Below are 16,903 nucleotides of genomic sequence, written 5' to 3' on the forward strand. Positions count from 1 at the left end.
TGTTTTGAGACCAGACTCCTCCACCTACAGTATGGAGAACAATGGAAGAGAGTGAGGTGAACTCTCCATGTTATGAGACCAGACTCCCACCTACAGTATGGAGAACAATGGAAGAGTGAGGAACTCTTCATGTTAGAGACAGACTCCTCCACCTACAGTATGGAGAACAATGGAAGACAGTGAGGTGAACTCTTCATGTTATGAGACCAGACTCCTCCACCTACAGTATGGAGAACAATGGAAGAGAGTGAGGTAAACTCTTCATGTTAACACAAATAAATCCTTACCTCACATATAGATCGYAAAAAGGTTTTATGCTACTATGGTATTAAGGCTAATACCAAGACGAGATTCATCCCTTAAACTATGTATTTTACTGTGGGAGCGGCATGTAGCCTTGCGCTTAAGACCGTTGGGGCAGTAACCAAAACGTRGCTGGTTCGAATCCCTGAGGTGACTAGGTGAAAAATATGTCGATGTGCCCTTGACCAAGGCACTTAACCCTAATTGCTCATGTAAGTTGCCCTGGATAAGAGCTAAATGACTAAAATGTAAAATGTACTGTAGGGGAAAGGAGAAGAGACAGGAGAGAAGAGAAGCAGTGTGAGGAGGAGGGTTGTGAGAAACTACATGTAGATAGAAAATTCTCTGTGTCACTCTGGTCTAACTAACTGTAAAGTGATTATGTTATATAAAATGTCCTCTCACCTGTTTGTCGATAGCTGTCTCCAGCTCTGGGTAGCCTGCTTTATCTAGCTGGATCCCGGGGAAGAGGTCCTCTATCAGGCTGAGGAACAACGGTTCGTCTTCATCTATCTGTCAACACAAATAGTATTATGTAAGTGAAGTTAACCATGATACCACTTGTGTTGTATTGCACCTCACTGAAGATGAAATCCTTATTCATGTATTACAGAATAGTATATGAAAAAAATAACAATCTGTAACACTTAATGGTGCTTAAAATAATTGCTTTTCTAAAATGGCAGTTGATTTTGAGGAGAATGTCCTGTATATCTGAGTGACTGTACTCACCAGCTTGGACAGGTTCATATCTCTGAGAACCCTCATGACGATGGTAGATTCTGTGTCGTTGGGGTTCGCTCGTTTCACCGCCCCCAGTGTTCGCAGAACTGACAAAATGTTTCGGAGTCCAAAGTCGTAATGCACCTTAAAAACAGAGAGTGAACCCAACATGGACTGTATGGAAATAGAACTATGAACTACACAAAGATCATAATCAACACATACATGGACAGTTTGGTTGTTTTTATACTGACCAAAAAATATAAARGCAACATGTAAAGTGTTGGTTCCATGTTTCATGAGCTGAAATAAAAGATCCCAGAAATTGTCCATACACAAAAAAAGCTTATTTCTCTCCCATTTGAGCACACATTTGTTTACATCCCTGTTAGTGAGCATTTCTCCTTTGCCAAGATAATCTATCCACCTGACAGGTGGTATATTAATTCCCTCTAAAGTGATTTGAGGCCTCCCGAGTGGTGCAGTGGTCTAAGGCGCAGTGCTATCCGTGCCACTAGAGATTCTGGGTTTGAGTCCAGGCTCTGTCACATACAGCCGCGATCGGGAGACCCATGGGGCGGTGCACAATTGTCATTTTCCGGGTTAGGGGAGGGTTTGGCCGGCAGGGATGTCCTTGTCCCATCGCGCACTAGCGACTCCTGTGGCGGATCGGGTGCAGTGCACGCTGACACGGTCACCAGGTTTACGGTGTTTCCTCCGACACATTGGTGCGGCTGGCTTCTGGATTAAGTGGGCATTGTGTCAAGAAGCGGTGCGGCTTGTCTGGGTTGTGTTTCGGAGAACGCACGGCTCTTGACCTTCGCCTCTCCCGAGTCCGTACGGGAGTTGCAGCAATGAGACAAGAGTGCAACTACCAATTGGATACCACAAAATTGGGGTTAAAAAAATAAAAAAATAGATTTGAGACTGTGATGATACACGTTAAATAACATTTCACTTGACTTGATTGTTTACTCATATGGAACTACATTAAACATATATCTTCGCATGTTCAGCTCTCATTGAAATATCTACAGTAGTTACATTTCATTTCATAGCTGACCTGCTTGGAGAGCTGCTCCTCACACAGTTTGTAGAGGGTGAAYAACTTCCTGGCCAGCTCTATGTTGTCTATGAAGCCACAGCTGGCCAGCTTGACCCGGATGATGATCTGACGGTCTGGGACCATCATGGCCACCGAGCGGAAGTTGATCTTCAGGTTCTCTGGAAGCTCCTGACGACCTGCGTAGCCCGGGTTCTGATTGGGGCAAAAACATTATTAATCAAATCTTTATTTAACCAGGTGAGTCTGTTAAGAATAATTTCTTATTTACAATGATGACCTGCCATGAACATAGTGTACTACAGATGATTGATGTTATGAAAATGCAAAACAAAGTCTATGACTAACATCCTCAAAGTAATAATAAACCTTGTCTGATTCGGACTAGTTTCAGTTAATCTTCTTTAAGACAAGAATTCACTATTCCTTTCAGAAGTACTTTAAATGAATGCTCCACTTGACAAAGCGTTTGTGAAGGGGTTTCTACAGTGAGTAGTTTATAGACTGCTAATAATAATAATAACCATAGTCAGGAAGATGCCGAATTCGGGATTCATTTCCACGTTGTCTCCGTCGGTGAAGATGAAGTTCTTGCGGCGCTCCTTCTTGCAGGTAAGCACGATGGCGATCTGCTGGGCCGCCACGGAGAGCACTGATAGGTCYATACGGTTGAACTCATCYAAACAGCCCCAKGAGCCCGACTGGGCTAGGCCTGTCAATCAACACAASATTACACATCACTCTTCACATTAAACTCCTCATTCAAAACAACCCRAAYAGCCTGACCTGTCAATCAACACAACATTACACATCACTCTTCACATTAAACTCCTCATTCAAAACAACCCCAAGAGCCTGACCTGCAKATCAACACAAAGACACACAACATTACACTGTTCATTAGGTTCAGGTTGAGATCATCATTCTCTTCACAGTAATATGAGTGACATCTTATATAGCCTATAATCCCCCAAAATCATATACATATATCCAACTCCTATGGTCATTGTCATGCAAATGTAACAGGAGTTGGCAAGAGAGCACACGTGTATTTGGGACCAGGCAATATGAGTAGAAGCTCCTACCTTTAAAGATCCTCCCCAGTCCTCTGAAGTCCATTTGGTCGGAGCAGTTGAAGACCACCACGTACTTCCCCAGGCAGCGGCCCATGTCTTTAGTGGTCTCAGTCTTCCCTGTCCCTGCAGGGCCGGCTGGGGCTCCTCCCATACTCATCCCCAGAGCCTGGGCCAGTGTGATGTAGCACCTGGGACAAAGACACACCAAGGAAAATATATATCAAGGATAATCACCCAAAAATATTCAATGTGATACACCATACACTTGTGGGCACTAAAAAGTTAGGCTGGGCTGTGATAATGGTAGACTGGTTACTGCAATGTGTGTGCAACACTGCACTCTAGTGTTTCCTAGCAATAGTTTGTCAAAAAAAACTGTACATTTTTAGTGCCCTTTTAGCCCAAAATGCATGATAACTGGTTAAGCTATTAGAGTGGAGGTGGAGCCACTTCCTAGTCCTTACCTGTCAGTGAGAGGGGTGATGACTAGTTAGTCCTTACCTGTCAGTGAGAGGGGTGATGACTAGTTAGTCCTTACCTGTCAGTGAGAGGGGTGATGACTAGTTTAGTCCTACCTGTCAGTGAGAGGGGTGATGACTCAGTTAGTCCTACCTGTCAGTGAGAGGGGTGATGACTAGTTAGTCTTACCTGTCAGTGAGAGGGGTGATGACTAGTTAGTCCTTACCTGTCAGTGAGAGGGGTGATGACTAGTTGTCCTACCTGTCAGTGAGAGGGGTGATGACTAGTTAGTCCTTACCTGTCAGTGAGAGGGGTGATGACTAGTTAGTCCCTACTATGCAGTGAGAGGGTGATGGACTAGTTAGTCCCTTACCTGTCAGTAGAGAGGGGTGATGACTAGTTAGTCCTACCTGTCAGTGAGAGGGGTGATGACTAGTTAGTCTTACCTGTCAGTGAGAGGGGTGATGACTAGTTAGTCCTTACCTGTCAGTGAGAGGGGTGATGACTAGTTAGTCCTACCTGTCAGTGAGAGGGGTGATGACTAGTTAGTCCTTACCTGTCAGTGAGAGGGGTGATGACTAGTTAGTCCCTACCTGTCAGTGAGAGGGGTGATGACTAGTTAGTCCTTACCTGTCAGTGAGAGGGGTGATGACTAGTTAGTCTTACCTGTCAGTGAGAGGGGTGATGACTAGTTAGTCCTACCTGTCAGTCAGAGATGTGATGACTAGTTAGTCCTTACCTGTCAGTGAGAGGGGTGATGACTAGTTAGTCCTTACCTGTCAGTGGAGAGGGGTGATGACTAGTTAGTCCTTACTGTCAGTGAGAGGGGTGATGACTAGTTAGTCCCTACCTGTCAGTGAGAGGGGTGATGACTAGTTAGTCCTTACCTGTCAGTGAGAGGGGTGATGACTAGTTAGTCCTTACCTGTCAGTGAGAGGGGTGATGACTAGTTAGTCTTACCTGTCAGTGAGAGGGGTGATGACTAGTTAGTCCCTACCTGTCAGTGAGAGGGGTGATGACTAGTTAGTCCTTACCTGTCAGTGAGAGGGGTGATGACTAGTTAGTCCTTACCTGTCAGTGAGAGGGGTGATGACTAGTTAGTCCCTACCTGTCAGTGAGAGGGGTGTGACTAGTTAGTCCCTACCTGTCAGTGAGAGGGGTGATGACTAGTTAGTCCCTAACTGTCAGTGCGAGGGGTGATGACTAGTTAGTCCCTTACCTGTCAGTGAGAGGGGTGATGACTAGTTAGTCCTTACCTGTCAGTGAGAGGGGTGATGACTAGTTAGTCCTACCTGTCAGTGAGAGGGGTGATAACTAGTTAGTCCTTACCTGTCAGTGAGAGGGGTGATGACTAGTTAGTCCTTACCTGTCAGTGAGAGGGGTGATGACTAGTTAGTCCTACCTGTCAGTCAGAGATGTGATGACTAGTTAGTCCTTACCTGTCAGTGAGAGGGGTGATGACTAGTTAGTCCTTACCTGTCAGTGAGAGGGGTGATGACTAGTTAGTCCTTACCTGTCAGTGAGAGGGGTGATGACTAGTTAGTCCTACCTGTCAGTGAGAGGGGTGATGACTAGTTAGTCCCTACCTGTCAGTGAGAGGGGTGATGACTAGTTAGTCCTTACCTGTCAGTGAGAGGGGTGATGACTAGTTAGTCCTTACCTGTCAGTGAGAGGGGTGATGACTAGTTAGTCCTTACCTGTCAGTGAGAGGGGTGATGACTAGTTATCCTACCTGTCAGTGAGAGGGTGATGACTAGTTAGTCCCTACTGCAGTGAGAGGGGTGATGACTAGTTAGTCCTTACCTGTCAGTGAGGAGGGGTGATGACTAGTTAGTCCTTACCTGTCAGTGAGAGGGGTGATGACTAGTTAGTCCTTACCTGTCAGTGAGAGGGGTGATGACTAGTTAGTCCTTACCTGTCAGTGAGAGGTGATGACTAGTTAGTCCCTACCTGTCAGTGAGAGGGGTGATGACTAGTTAGTCCTACCTGTCAGTGAGAGGGTGATGACTAGTTAGTCCTTACCTGTCAGTGAGAGGGGTGATGACTAGTTAGTCCTTACCTGTCAGTGAGAGGGGTGATGACTAGTTAGTCCTTACCTGTCAGTGAGAGGGGTGATGACAGTCTGTCAGTGCAGCCCAGGAACTCATTCTGATAGATGAAGCCTACGTCAGTCATGTTGATGATCATTTGTCAGAGTCCTCATTGAAGTAGAAACGACACTGCTTCAGCCACTCAAAGTCTGTAGGGCTTTTGATATGCAGCCGACACTGAGGGGAGAGCAGGGGTAAGAGAGAAACCATTCTGGAAACAAAGCATTGCAAAGCCTATGAAATTCCTAAAACCGCAAATGATTTGTCAATGTGATTTGAATACCAGGGGAAACTCAAATTGATATTCTCAGACTCTACCATGCCCTGTTACACACACAGCGATTATTACCTTCAGTTTATATACTGAAAGGGACCTTTGGGGTTGAAGTACTATTTTAGCTACTGAGTCAGTTTGTGATTCCAGTCCACTCACCAGGTCATCAAGATGTCCCTCTGGTGAAGCCATGGATGGTTATCAGTGTCTCATACTTGGCCCGCTCCATTGAGGCCAGGTCTTTAGTGGTCATGTCTATCAGGGTGTTGAGAAGCTCCAGGAAAGAACTGGTTGGTCTTGGGCATGATCTTACGGTCGTAGCGGGCGTTGGTCAGGGCCTCCTCTGAGTCTCTGGTCCAGATCATCTGGACTCCCAGCAGACCAACCTGGTTGATGGAGTCAGAAAGAGAGGACATCATGATAGGACATCAATGAGAGAACGTAAAGTCATCTTTCCTGGCTTCGATGTCTTCCTATCAATCAGGGATGTAATCAGGACAATGTATAAAATCAGGAATGTATAGAATTTGGCTAGTGTGTAGATCAGTTTCAGTTATACAATAATGGAGGATAATGTCAGAAAAGCAGGAATCCCTGATCAGGTATTGAGTAATGAAACATAGGCGTGGGAAAGTCTAACTACAAGGCCATAGGTCCAAGGTCAAGGTTAAGGTAATCTATCACATTATAAAAGAGAATGAATGATGACCCCAAGACCAGGACTGTGTCACAAATTGCAGCCTATTCCCTATATAGTGCACTACTTTTGAACAGGACCTGGGTCAAAAGTAGTGGACTATGTAATAGGGTGGCATTTAGGATGTATCCCATGTCTCCCCACCTGAGCAGGGAAAGAGTCTAGGAACTCAATGAGCTGGAAGCCTGAGTCATGGATGGCCAGGACAGCCTGTCTGATGACCAGGTGAAGAGACCTCTGGGATTCCTTCAGCAGGGCGTTGAGCCAGACCTCCACGTTCCCTTCAGCCGTCACAGGCCGATCCAGCTCTACCGTCTCCCCCTCCCTGGATGAGATGGCCAGYATCCGGTCGTACATCTGTGGAGACAGAAGGGCAGATACTATTGATGTTGCTGAATCTGGGGTAGTTACTATTGCAGAAGGACAGATACTACTAATAGTCAAATAAGTAACTTGTAGAAACATTTTAGGAAAAAAATGATATGTCTGTCTGTGCGTTACTGTACCTTGTCATGGAAGCGGACACATTTAACGTTGTCAAAGACGTTGAGCAAGTGGGCCTGGATGGTGTGGGAGTCCGAGGCTTGGCCCAGAATCTCCAGCAGGGCCGGGTCAGACACAAAGAAGAACCGAGGGAACAGCAGACGCTTCTTCTCCAAGTACCTATCAGTCACACAATCACACACACAACCAAGGGTTGAAAACTGGATAGCCAGAAGCTACAATTTATCCGCAACATTAAAGCTGATCTACCCCCTAAAAAAAGGGTTGAAAATAATACTAGTTTGGTACACATCATCAAGCTACCAATGTACAACGCAGGCAAACTTGGAAGGTGTCATACTGGTACATGAATACTTTCAATTCAACTATTTAAAACAAATTCAAGTATAAGTATAGGCCTACCCAGTGAGAGACTTCTGACAGACCTCCAGACAGACTTACCCAGAGACTTCTGACAGACCTCCAGACAGACTTACACAGAGACTTCTGACAGACCTCCAGGCAGACTTACACAGAGACTTCTGACAGACCTCCAGGCAGACTCACCCAGTGAGAAACTTCTGATAGACATTCAGATAGACTTACCCAGTGAGAGACTTCTGACAGATCTCCAGTTGTTCCAGCAGGTGAGGCAACAGCTGTCCCATGGTCTCGTCCCCCACACATGACTGCACCACGTTGGGCATCTCATGGGCCCGCGTCATGATCTTCACCCAGGACTTGTCGATGTTGGAGAAACGTTTCGCCTCCTGTCATTCAGATGATTCAGACTAGATTGTCATTCCTAAGTTTGCAAAAGTTCCTAGGTTCCCCCCCCCCAAAAAAAACATGATTTCTGAAAAACCAGGGCACTGTAAAAGTTCCCGAAATTGTGGAACCCCAGCACTTTGTGACATCAGCTGATGTAAGAAGGGCTTTATAAATACATTTGATTAATAGCGTAAGGTTAAAGACATGTTTTCAGATGAAAAGTCAATGCATTGGTTCTTACCTTGGGTAGCTGTTTGGCTATGTCCCCTCCCACGAACACAGCCTCGAGGTAGATCCACAGGTTCTGGACAGTCATCCAGTTATCTATGATGTCAGTGGTATTGGAAAGGTTCTGAACCCATTTCTGGATCTGGGCCTTGAATGGCGTGTTGTACCTGTAGAACACCAAGTCATCATCTGAGTCAAGCATTGACTACTACAGTACACAAACACTAAAAGTCMGTACAATGCAGCTGAAACCTTACAGGGATTTATGCCAAGCACCCCCAGTCTAAACACAACTGTCTAAACACAAACAACACAACTGTTGAACTCTAGATGACAAGTCAACTGGATGCTGAAATACAACAGAGGCTGCTGAGGGGGCTCATAATAATGGCCGGAACGGAGCAAATGGAATGGCATCAAACACCTGGAAACCATGGAAACCATGTGTTTGATACCATTCCACTGATTCCGCTCCAGTCATTACCATGAGCCTGTTCTCCCCAATGAAGGTCCCATCAACCTCCTGTGCTGAAATATGATAAACAATTGAGAAGAAATCATATATCACTCCGAACCTCCAGGTCATTTGTTGCCTCAAAATCAAGACTGAATTAGGCTACATTTAACTATTGTTAACAAGCATGAAGCAGAAGTCAGTCTAAATTTCATTCATTTGTGCCTCCAGTAGGTCTCTAGTCTAACCTGTTGCTCATGAGTGATCCCAGCACCATGAGGCTGTCCTCCATGTTAGTAATGATCTCAGCGGTGCTGTCGCCCCTCAGCAGCAGCTCCCCTCGCGTCTTGAAGTTGGCGAAGGTGAATGTCTTGTTGTCCCACTCAGCAATCACCTGCTTCAGCTTCTGCTCAATGTCCCTCTCCTTCACTGCACTGATGCAAATATCCTGCCAAGCGGAAGTTCAAACAACATTCATCTTTAGTTTACCTTTGTTTTACCTTTGTTTGTCCCATTGAGGTCAAACCATTTTTCTACCCTCAATTTACAGTACAGAATAGTTATGGTGAGTGGAGTACCGGTAGTTGTACGGCTATAGAGAATACATTACCTGGAACCTACCTGCGTTTCAGCACCAACAACAGCAACAAAAATCCATAATCACCTCAATTTCCTCTTTGCATTTGAGGAGCGGAGCTTCCATGATGTTGCGCAGCTTGAAGGTGTCCGTCTCCACCTCGAAGCTGTGTCCTGTCACCTCGGTGATCCTCTTCCAGTGACGCGTCATCATGGCCTTGTTGGTCATCAGTTCCAGTAGGGGGCAACACTCGTTGAACTCATCTATACTTTTCTTCAGGTCAAGGAATGCCTTCCACTCTTTCAGGGCACGGGGCAGCTTGCGACAACTGGAAATGGGGGGTGAAAAAACCCGAACATCTAACTTCCTTTTGGAAATGTAAATCCTCAATGAGATTATTCATCAATGAGTTCTGTGTAAATGTCTCTCATGGTCTGGGTTGTAGTTTGGTTTCCTTACCGCGTCTGGAAGTCAAGAAGTTCGTTATTGATCCTGTCTATGTGGATGTCGGCCCAGAGGATGTCATAGTAGCCGTTGACGGTGTCGATGACACTGTTGTAGAGTCCATAGAGCTTCTGGAGGAGGGTGAGCTGTCTCCTGATCTCCAGCAGCTGAGGGTGTTGGGTCACAGGCAGGCCAAACAGCTCCTCTCCACCAGTGTAGGTGATGTACTTACGGAACAGGTTGTCAAAGCGATTCTGACCAAACAAAATGAAAAGTACAGTAAAGTGCATGAATGGTCACATGACAGTAAAGTGCATGAATGGTCACATGTAATTTCCAAAACCATGCAACACACAATAATACAATCATGCATGTTGTTGTCTATGTTAAATATGGTAGAAATAAGTAATACATAAAAAAGAAATAAGACATAAGACATGTGAATGAAAACCTCTGTGAATGTATCAACTTAAATGAAGTGCTGCAGAGTAGTATATACTGTAGATTCCTCTCTTGAAGATACACACTGTACTCACCTGAAACATGATGAGTCTGTCACTAGCGTCTTGGGGAGCCAGTCCGACAACCATGGGACCGTCCTGGGAATGGAACACAGCCTGCGTCAGCAATTAGCTAGCAGTCTTATTTAGAGCGTGCCAAGTTAACTGTAATAGAAATAGAAATGTCTAAGACCTAGACAGCCTTGGTGTTAGGTAGCTGTGAGTAAGACCTAGAGAGCCTTGGTGTTAGGTGTAGCTGTGAGTAAGACCTAGACAGCCTTGGTGTTAGGTAGCTTGTGGTAAGACCTAGACAGCCTTGGTGTTAGGGTAGCTGTGAGTAAGACCTAGACAGCCTTGGTGTTGGTAGCTGTGAGTAAGACCTAAGACAGCCTTGGTGTTAGGTGTAGCTGTGAGTAAGAACTAGACAGCCTTGGTGTTAGGGTAGCTGTGAGTAAGACCTAGACAGCCTTGGTGGTTAGGTGTAGCTGTGAGTAAGACCTAGACAGCCTTGGTGTTAGGTAGGCTGTGGTAAGACCTAGACAGCCTTGGTGTTGGTGGTAGCTTGTGAGTAAGACCTAGACAGCCTTGGTGTTAGGTGTAGCTGTGAGTAAACCTAGACACGCCTTGGTGTTAGGTGTAGCTGTGAGTAAGACCTAGACAGCCTTGGTGTTAGGTGTAGCTGTGAGTAAGACCTAGACAGCTTGGTGTTAGGTGTAGCTGCTGAGGAAGACCTAGACAGCCTTGGTGTTAGGTGTAGCTGTGAGTAAGACCTAGACAGCCTTGGTGTTAGGTGTAGCTGTGAGTAAGACCTAGACAGCCTTGGTGTTAGGTTGTAGCTGTGAGTAAGACCTAGACAGCCTTGGTGTTAGGTGTAGCTGTGAGTAAGACCTAGCAAGCCTTAGGTGTTAGGTGTAGCTGTGAGTAAGACGCTTAGACAGCCTTGGTGTTTAGGTGTAGCTGTGAGTAAGACCTAGACAGCCTTGGTGTTAGGTGTAGCTGTGAGTAAGACCTAGACAGCCTTGGGTTAGGGTAGCTTTGAGTAAGACCTAGACAGCCTTGGTTGTTAGGTGTAGCTGTGAGTAGACCTAGACAGCTTGGTGTTAGGTGTAGCTGTGAGTAAGACTAGAACGAGCTGTGAGCGTGTCTGAACCTTGTCATAGTCCTGATAGAAGTGTCCACAGTCTCCACAAACGTCTGCACGTTGTCTATGAGCTCTCCTCTGAAGTTGGGCTGCAGGGAACATCCCAGCTATTCTGAACCTCTGTGCTGCGGGCTAGCAGCTTCTCCCAGGTGTAGCGCAGCGTGTCCACCTTCTCTGCCTCCTCCTTCGCCACTACCAGGCCGTACTTATGGAGCATGGAATAGGACTCCTAGGAAAGGGAAAGGGAAAGGGGAATGCACAGCACTGAACAGACACATAATACAACACAGATCTCCAGTGTCTTCTCACAACCAAATACAGACTGCAAGGACTTAATCAAACTATGGGCAAATCATAACTTCCACCTAAGTTGAATTTTCCCCCATTGATACCACTGCCTGACTAAGTAGAAATTTGACTTAGGTGGGAATTAAGATTTACCTCCAACTGAATGAAAGTGGACATTGCAAATATCTCAGTGAATTATTCATACAGTATCTCTCTGCAGTAGTGTAAAGTACTTAAGTAAAAATACTTTAAAGTACTACTTAAGTCGTTTTTGGGGGTATCTGTACTTTACTATTTATATTTTTGACAACTTGGACTTTTACTTCACTACATTCCTAAAGAAAATATTGTACTTTTTACTTCATACATTTTCCCTGACAACCAAAAGTACTCGATACATTTTGAATGCTTAACAGGACAGGAAAATTGTCAAATTCAAGCACTTATCAAGAGAACACATGGTCATCCCTACTCCCTCTGGCCTGGCAAAAGCATCTTTTGTAAATAATGTCTGAGTGTTGGAGTGTATCCCTGGCTATCCATACATTTTAAAAACAAGAAAATGGTGCTGTCTGCTTTGCTTAATATAAGGAATGTTTTATTATTTATACTTTTACTTTTGATACTTAAGCATATTTAAAACCAAATACTTTTAGACTTTTACTCAGGTAGTATTTTACTGGCTTACTTTCACTTGAGTTACTTTCTATTAAGGTAGCTATACTTTGACTCAAATATGACAATTGTGTACTTTTTCCACCACTGTCTCTCTGAAAGAAGTGTGCATTTGTGCTCCCTACCTCTATGGGTCCCACTTGGAAGTCAATGGAGATCTGCTGCTCTCTGATCTCCTTCAGCGATGCCATGGCGATGCGGATGTCGTCCAAATCTTTGATTGGTCGGTTCAATTTCTTTGCCGCCTCGTCCACTAACGTGAAGATGTTCTCCATATCTGTCCGGTACTTCCTGTTACAGTGCAGGCCGTAGTCCACCATCCAGCTCTTAGTCTCCACAGTCAGGGCCATCTTCAGGTCAGCTGTTCAACAACAAATCAGATATTAGTCTGATAATAACCAGATATTCATGCAGTTGTAATATTCTTGTTAGAACCAAGTATTGAGTTTACTCTTGTTAGAACCAAGTATTGAGTTTATTCTTGTTAGAACCAAGTATTGAGTTTATTTGTTATAATTACTTGGTATTATATTGAAAAGGTGATTGAATTGCTCCCGAATTGTAATGTTGTTATATGTATTTCTTTTGAAGAAATATGTATTTAATGTATAAGTGAATAGGTTGGTTTACTTTTAAGTTTAAGTTTTGACCAATAAAGTCGCTTTTTTAGCTGTGTCCAATGGGAGAGTTGACCTGGTTATTGGGAGGCCTGGGAAAAAAAGAGAGGGAGAGAGACGTTGAGAAAAGGATGGACATTACATTATGACCGTTGGTGAAGAAAAATGATAAAAGAAGACGATAAAAATAGAACAAAACCCATACCTACCGAGTTTTGAAGGGAAATACCGATTAAATTTTATAAGAGAGTTGTTATAATTTTGTTAAGAAAGACTTAGTAAAGACTGAAGCTACAGTCTCACCATGGAGGTATTTGCCAGCCTTGAGGTTAYCCTTGCATCGTGCAACACCGAGAGAGAATTGCTTGGGAAAGATTAACGAGTTCATGTTCCCATTGGATATCGGTTACTGCTAAAGAGTACTGTCTGCATTGATAGCTGTGCTTGCTGTGGATCTTGTGAGGAAACCTGAAAGGAACTGCCATACTTCACTGAGGGAATATCTACGAGTAGTGAGTAACCACAACGGTGGGGTGCTTCGGGACTTTATGTGTGTTGTCATTTTTTTTTTTTGCTCCAACGCGCGCCAACGGGTTAAGCAAGCTTGAAATAATTTGGACATGGGTTGTGCACGACTCATTGGGGTTTATTCTTTTTTATTTCTTTTGATGTGGAGCTTTGAAAATGTAATAATACACATTTTGAACCTTATGTATTTTGCCTTGGTAGAGTAATTTACTGTTTCAATTTCATTTAATGCATGGGAAAGCATATCCTTATACAATAACATAAACCTATAATCATTCTATCTAAAGTTAATACCCTAGTTGTCATCACCCTAGATAGTTTACAATAGGGATTTTTATTGGAGATGTCCTTCTCACCTAACATCCCATGCTGTTGAGATACTCTACGTTAGGTAATATCGTGAGAGTCAAATTCGAGCCTGGTGAGAGGGTTACACAGTGTTGAAAAATGAAATAACAGTACTGTGAAATACTACTAAGAACATGTGCAGTCATATTTGGCAGGGTTGTCTTGTGAGGTTAATGCAGGGGATCAGCAGTGAAAATAGCCCAAAATTTCACATAACGGGGAGAAAGTTGTAGAGAGTTACAGGTCAGTCTACAGTTACCTGTATTGTATTTGAGATTTGTTGATTTTTCAGGGGGTGCTGCAGCACCCTAAGAACCCCTACTTCCCACGGCTAGGTACCTGTATAGAGGGCCAGTGCTCCTACAGTGATGTATTCTACCTATATAGAAGGCAAGAGCTCCCACAGTGATGTATTCTACCTGTATAGAGGGCCAGAGCTCCTACAGTGATGTATTCTACCTGTATAGAGGGCCAGTGCTCCTACAGTGATGTATTCTATCTATTACTCTGTATGGAGGGTCGAGAGATCTACAGGGGATGTATTCTACCTGTATGAGCGGCCAGAGCTCCTAAGTGATGTATTCTACTGTATGAGGGCCAGCTCAAGGATTTCTAGATGAGGCCAGGTTAGGCATGTATTCTAACCTGTATGAGGGCCAAGAGCTCTACAGTGATGTTATTCTACTGTATGGCGGGCAGGTCTACAGGGATGTACTTACTGTATGAGGGCCCAGTGCTCTACAGTGATGTATTCTACCTGTATGGAGGGCCAGAGTCCTACAGGGATGTCTTTACCGCTTGTATAGAGGGCAGTGTCCTACAGTGATGTATTCTACTGTATGGAGGCCATAGCTCCTACAGGGATGTACTCTACTGTATAGAAGGCAAGAGCTCACAGTGATGTATTCTACCTGTTGGAGGGCCAGAGCTACCTACAGGATGTTACTCTACCTGTATAGAAGGGCAAGAGCTCCCAATAGTGATGGTATTCTACTGTTGGAGGGCCAGAGCTCCTACAGGGATGTACTCTACCTGTATAGAGGGCCAGAGCTCCTACGGGGATGTACTCTACCTGTATAGAGGGCCAGAGTTCCTACAGTGATGTGCTTTACCTATATAGAGGGCCAGAGCTCCCACAGTGATGTACTTTACCTGTATAGAGGGCCAGAGCTCCCACAGTGATGTACTCAGGCTCAGCGTTGATCTCCAGCTCCAGATCTTTGTAGTAGAGGATCTGAGATTCAAACTCAGACAGCAGAGGGCTGCCCTGGCTGAACTTCTGGATGGTGTCCTCTCGCTCCTTCCTCCAGATGTGGTGGTAACATCTGAAGCGGTCCAAAGCATTCATCACCTCCTGGCCAACAACAACACAACAGCCAGGTCTTAAATGCACTTTCAATAAAGTTTTAATTTAATTGATTTGATTTGATTTAGGTCAACATCTTAGGGGATAGGTGTCAGTATCAAACACAAAATAGTTCGAATTTGACACACTAAGGTCAGAATGTTAGGAAAACAGGAGAAACATACTTTTTATTTTTGTTTTGTGTGTACACCTGTATGTACCTTCTTGGTAGAGTTGATGGAGGTGCTGAGCACAGACACCAGCTTGATGATCTCCTTGTTCTCAGACACACTCTTGTAGTAGTTCCTGGCCTGGTAGGGTATAGCCTGGGTCACAGAGGCGGAGATGTCTGAGGTACTGCCGTCAGCCAGGCTCCTGTAGGTGGTCTCTCCGTCCTCTGACTCACTGTCACTCTTGTCCTGTCTCAGAGCAGCCAATCGTCTCTCACTCATCTTCCTCTGTGTTGGCATGAACAGAATAATTCATCCTTGTTTTAAGACTAACTAAAATCTCATGATTGTGCAGATGTCACAGACATATTAAAGTCAAACATTTGATGTGAATGTGTTTTATATATATTTCCACACTATGAGGTTGGAATACTATGAAAATTATGATATTGCCTTTTTAGTGTACGAGCTGTTTGAAAAGACTGCCTGACATTTCAGCCTGTTTTGGTGGGATTGAGTTTTGACCTGGCAATAACAGCTAGTTTTCAGTTCTCCCTTCACCACTCCAAGACAGTCCTAGCAAATTCTTGCATGAGAAATTGCTCTTTGCTAAGAAGCATTTTTTGTTGTTGACAATTTTAATTGAAAACAATCACAGTAAGGTACTTAATTGTTACCCAGAAATTATTTAATATTGAAGCTTTAAGCTTTAAGGCACGGCAAGCCCACCTTGGAGATCCTCTCCTTGCTCCACTGGCCGACTCCTTTGCTGACACTGACCACACTCTCCACAGCCCGGTTCAGAGCCTGCTGGACCTCATCCAGGGCTGGGACCATGGCGATGTTGGGGATGGACAGGGACACACTGGTCCTGAAGATAGGCTGCTGACCACTGCCCTTCAGACGGCTGGGGGAATCACTCTCTGCTGTGGGGAGATGGGGCGGCATTGAAGTAGGGAGAAATGGAATGGGAAACCCTGCCCTTCTAGACAGCCCCACCTTACTCCAACATCTAAAGGGTGGAGCTCAAAGGGAGGCATTTTGTTACATCTTTGTGACAACTGCTAATGTAAAAGGGGCTTTATAAATACATTAGATTGATGGAACTTACTCAGGAAGTGCAGTAGTGAGGAGGCGTGGAGGCGTTTGCGGAGGGTCTCCAGGGTGTTGCGTGTGAGCCTCAGCAGGGCGTCCACGTTACGGTGGTTGAAGTGGGACAGAAGCTCTTCAGCCTCCTCCTCCATCACCTCCAGCAGGTCTTTCTTCTTCTTCCTCTTCACCAGGGGAGACGGGGGGCCCGTGGTGCTCGCTGCCGTGGTGTTACGAGACAGCAGGTTGATGCGACCCTCTGACTTACCCTCCTCCTCCCCTGGGAAGAGGCATGAACAGACGTGAATACACCTGCATGGACACCACCACGCACGCAGGCATGTACACCACCACGCACGCAGGCATGTACACCACCACGCACGCAGGCATGACACCACACGCACGCAGGCATGTACACCACACGCACGCAGGCATGGACACCACCACGCACGCAGGCATGGACACACCACGCACGCACGGCCTGGTCTACCACACGCACGCAGCATGTACCCACCACGCACGCAGAGGCATTACCCGACCACGCCACACCATGTACGACC

The 16,903-nt window shown here is 45.1% G+C and overlaps 1 protein-coding gene across 1 annotated transcript in view; it reads right to left on the reverse strand.

Annotated features, from left to right (window-relative positions):
• The window catches only part of LOC111958639 (dynein axonemal heavy chain 5-like), a 68,281-nt gene that overhangs the window by 30,402 nt on the left and 20,976 nt on the right, over positions 1 to 16,903 (reverse strand). Inside the window, 28 exon segments of the mRNA XM_070437321.1 lie at positions 208 to 220; positions 709 to 816; positions 1,036 to 1,170; positions 2,090 to 2,284; positions 2,614 to 2,801; positions 3,175 to 3,353; positions 5,684 to 5,813; positions 5,816 to 5,891; positions 6,148 to 6,158; positions 6,161 to 6,176; positions 6,179 to 6,271; positions 6,273 to 6,374; positions 6,830 to 7,042; positions 7,192 to 7,348; positions 7,775 to 7,938; positions 8,181 to 8,334; positions 8,870 to 9,069; positions 9,286 to 9,526; positions 9,658 to 9,896; positions 10,179 to 10,241; positions 11,293 to 11,327; positions 11,330 to 11,384; positions 11,387 to 11,512; positions 12,372 to 12,607; positions 14,892 to 15,093; positions 15,306 to 15,542; positions 15,984 to 16,180; positions 16,366 to 16,708. Of these exon segments, the coding sequence (XP_070293422.1) occupies positions 208 to 220; positions 709 to 816; positions 1,036 to 1,170; positions 2,090 to 2,284; positions 2,614 to 2,801; positions 3,175 to 3,353; positions 5,684 to 5,813; positions 5,816 to 5,891; positions 6,148 to 6,158; positions 6,161 to 6,176; positions 6,179 to 6,271; positions 6,273 to 6,374; positions 6,830 to 7,042; positions 7,192 to 7,348; positions 7,775 to 7,938; positions 8,181 to 8,334; positions 8,870 to 9,069; positions 9,286 to 9,526; positions 9,658 to 9,896; positions 10,179 to 10,241; positions 11,293 to 11,327; positions 11,330 to 11,384; positions 11,387 to 11,512; positions 12,372 to 12,607; positions 14,892 to 15,093; positions 15,306 to 15,542; positions 15,984 to 16,180; positions 16,366 to 16,708 (4,108 nt within the window).

The sequence above is a fragment of the Salvelinus sp. IW2-2015 genome, linkage group LG35 (assembly GCF_002910315.2).
Source record: "Salvelinus sp. IW2-2015 linkage group LG35, ASM291031v2, whole genome shotgun sequence".
NCBI lineage: Eukaryota > Metazoa > Chordata > Actinopteri > Salmoniformes > Salmonidae > Salvelinus > Salvelinus sp. IW2-2015.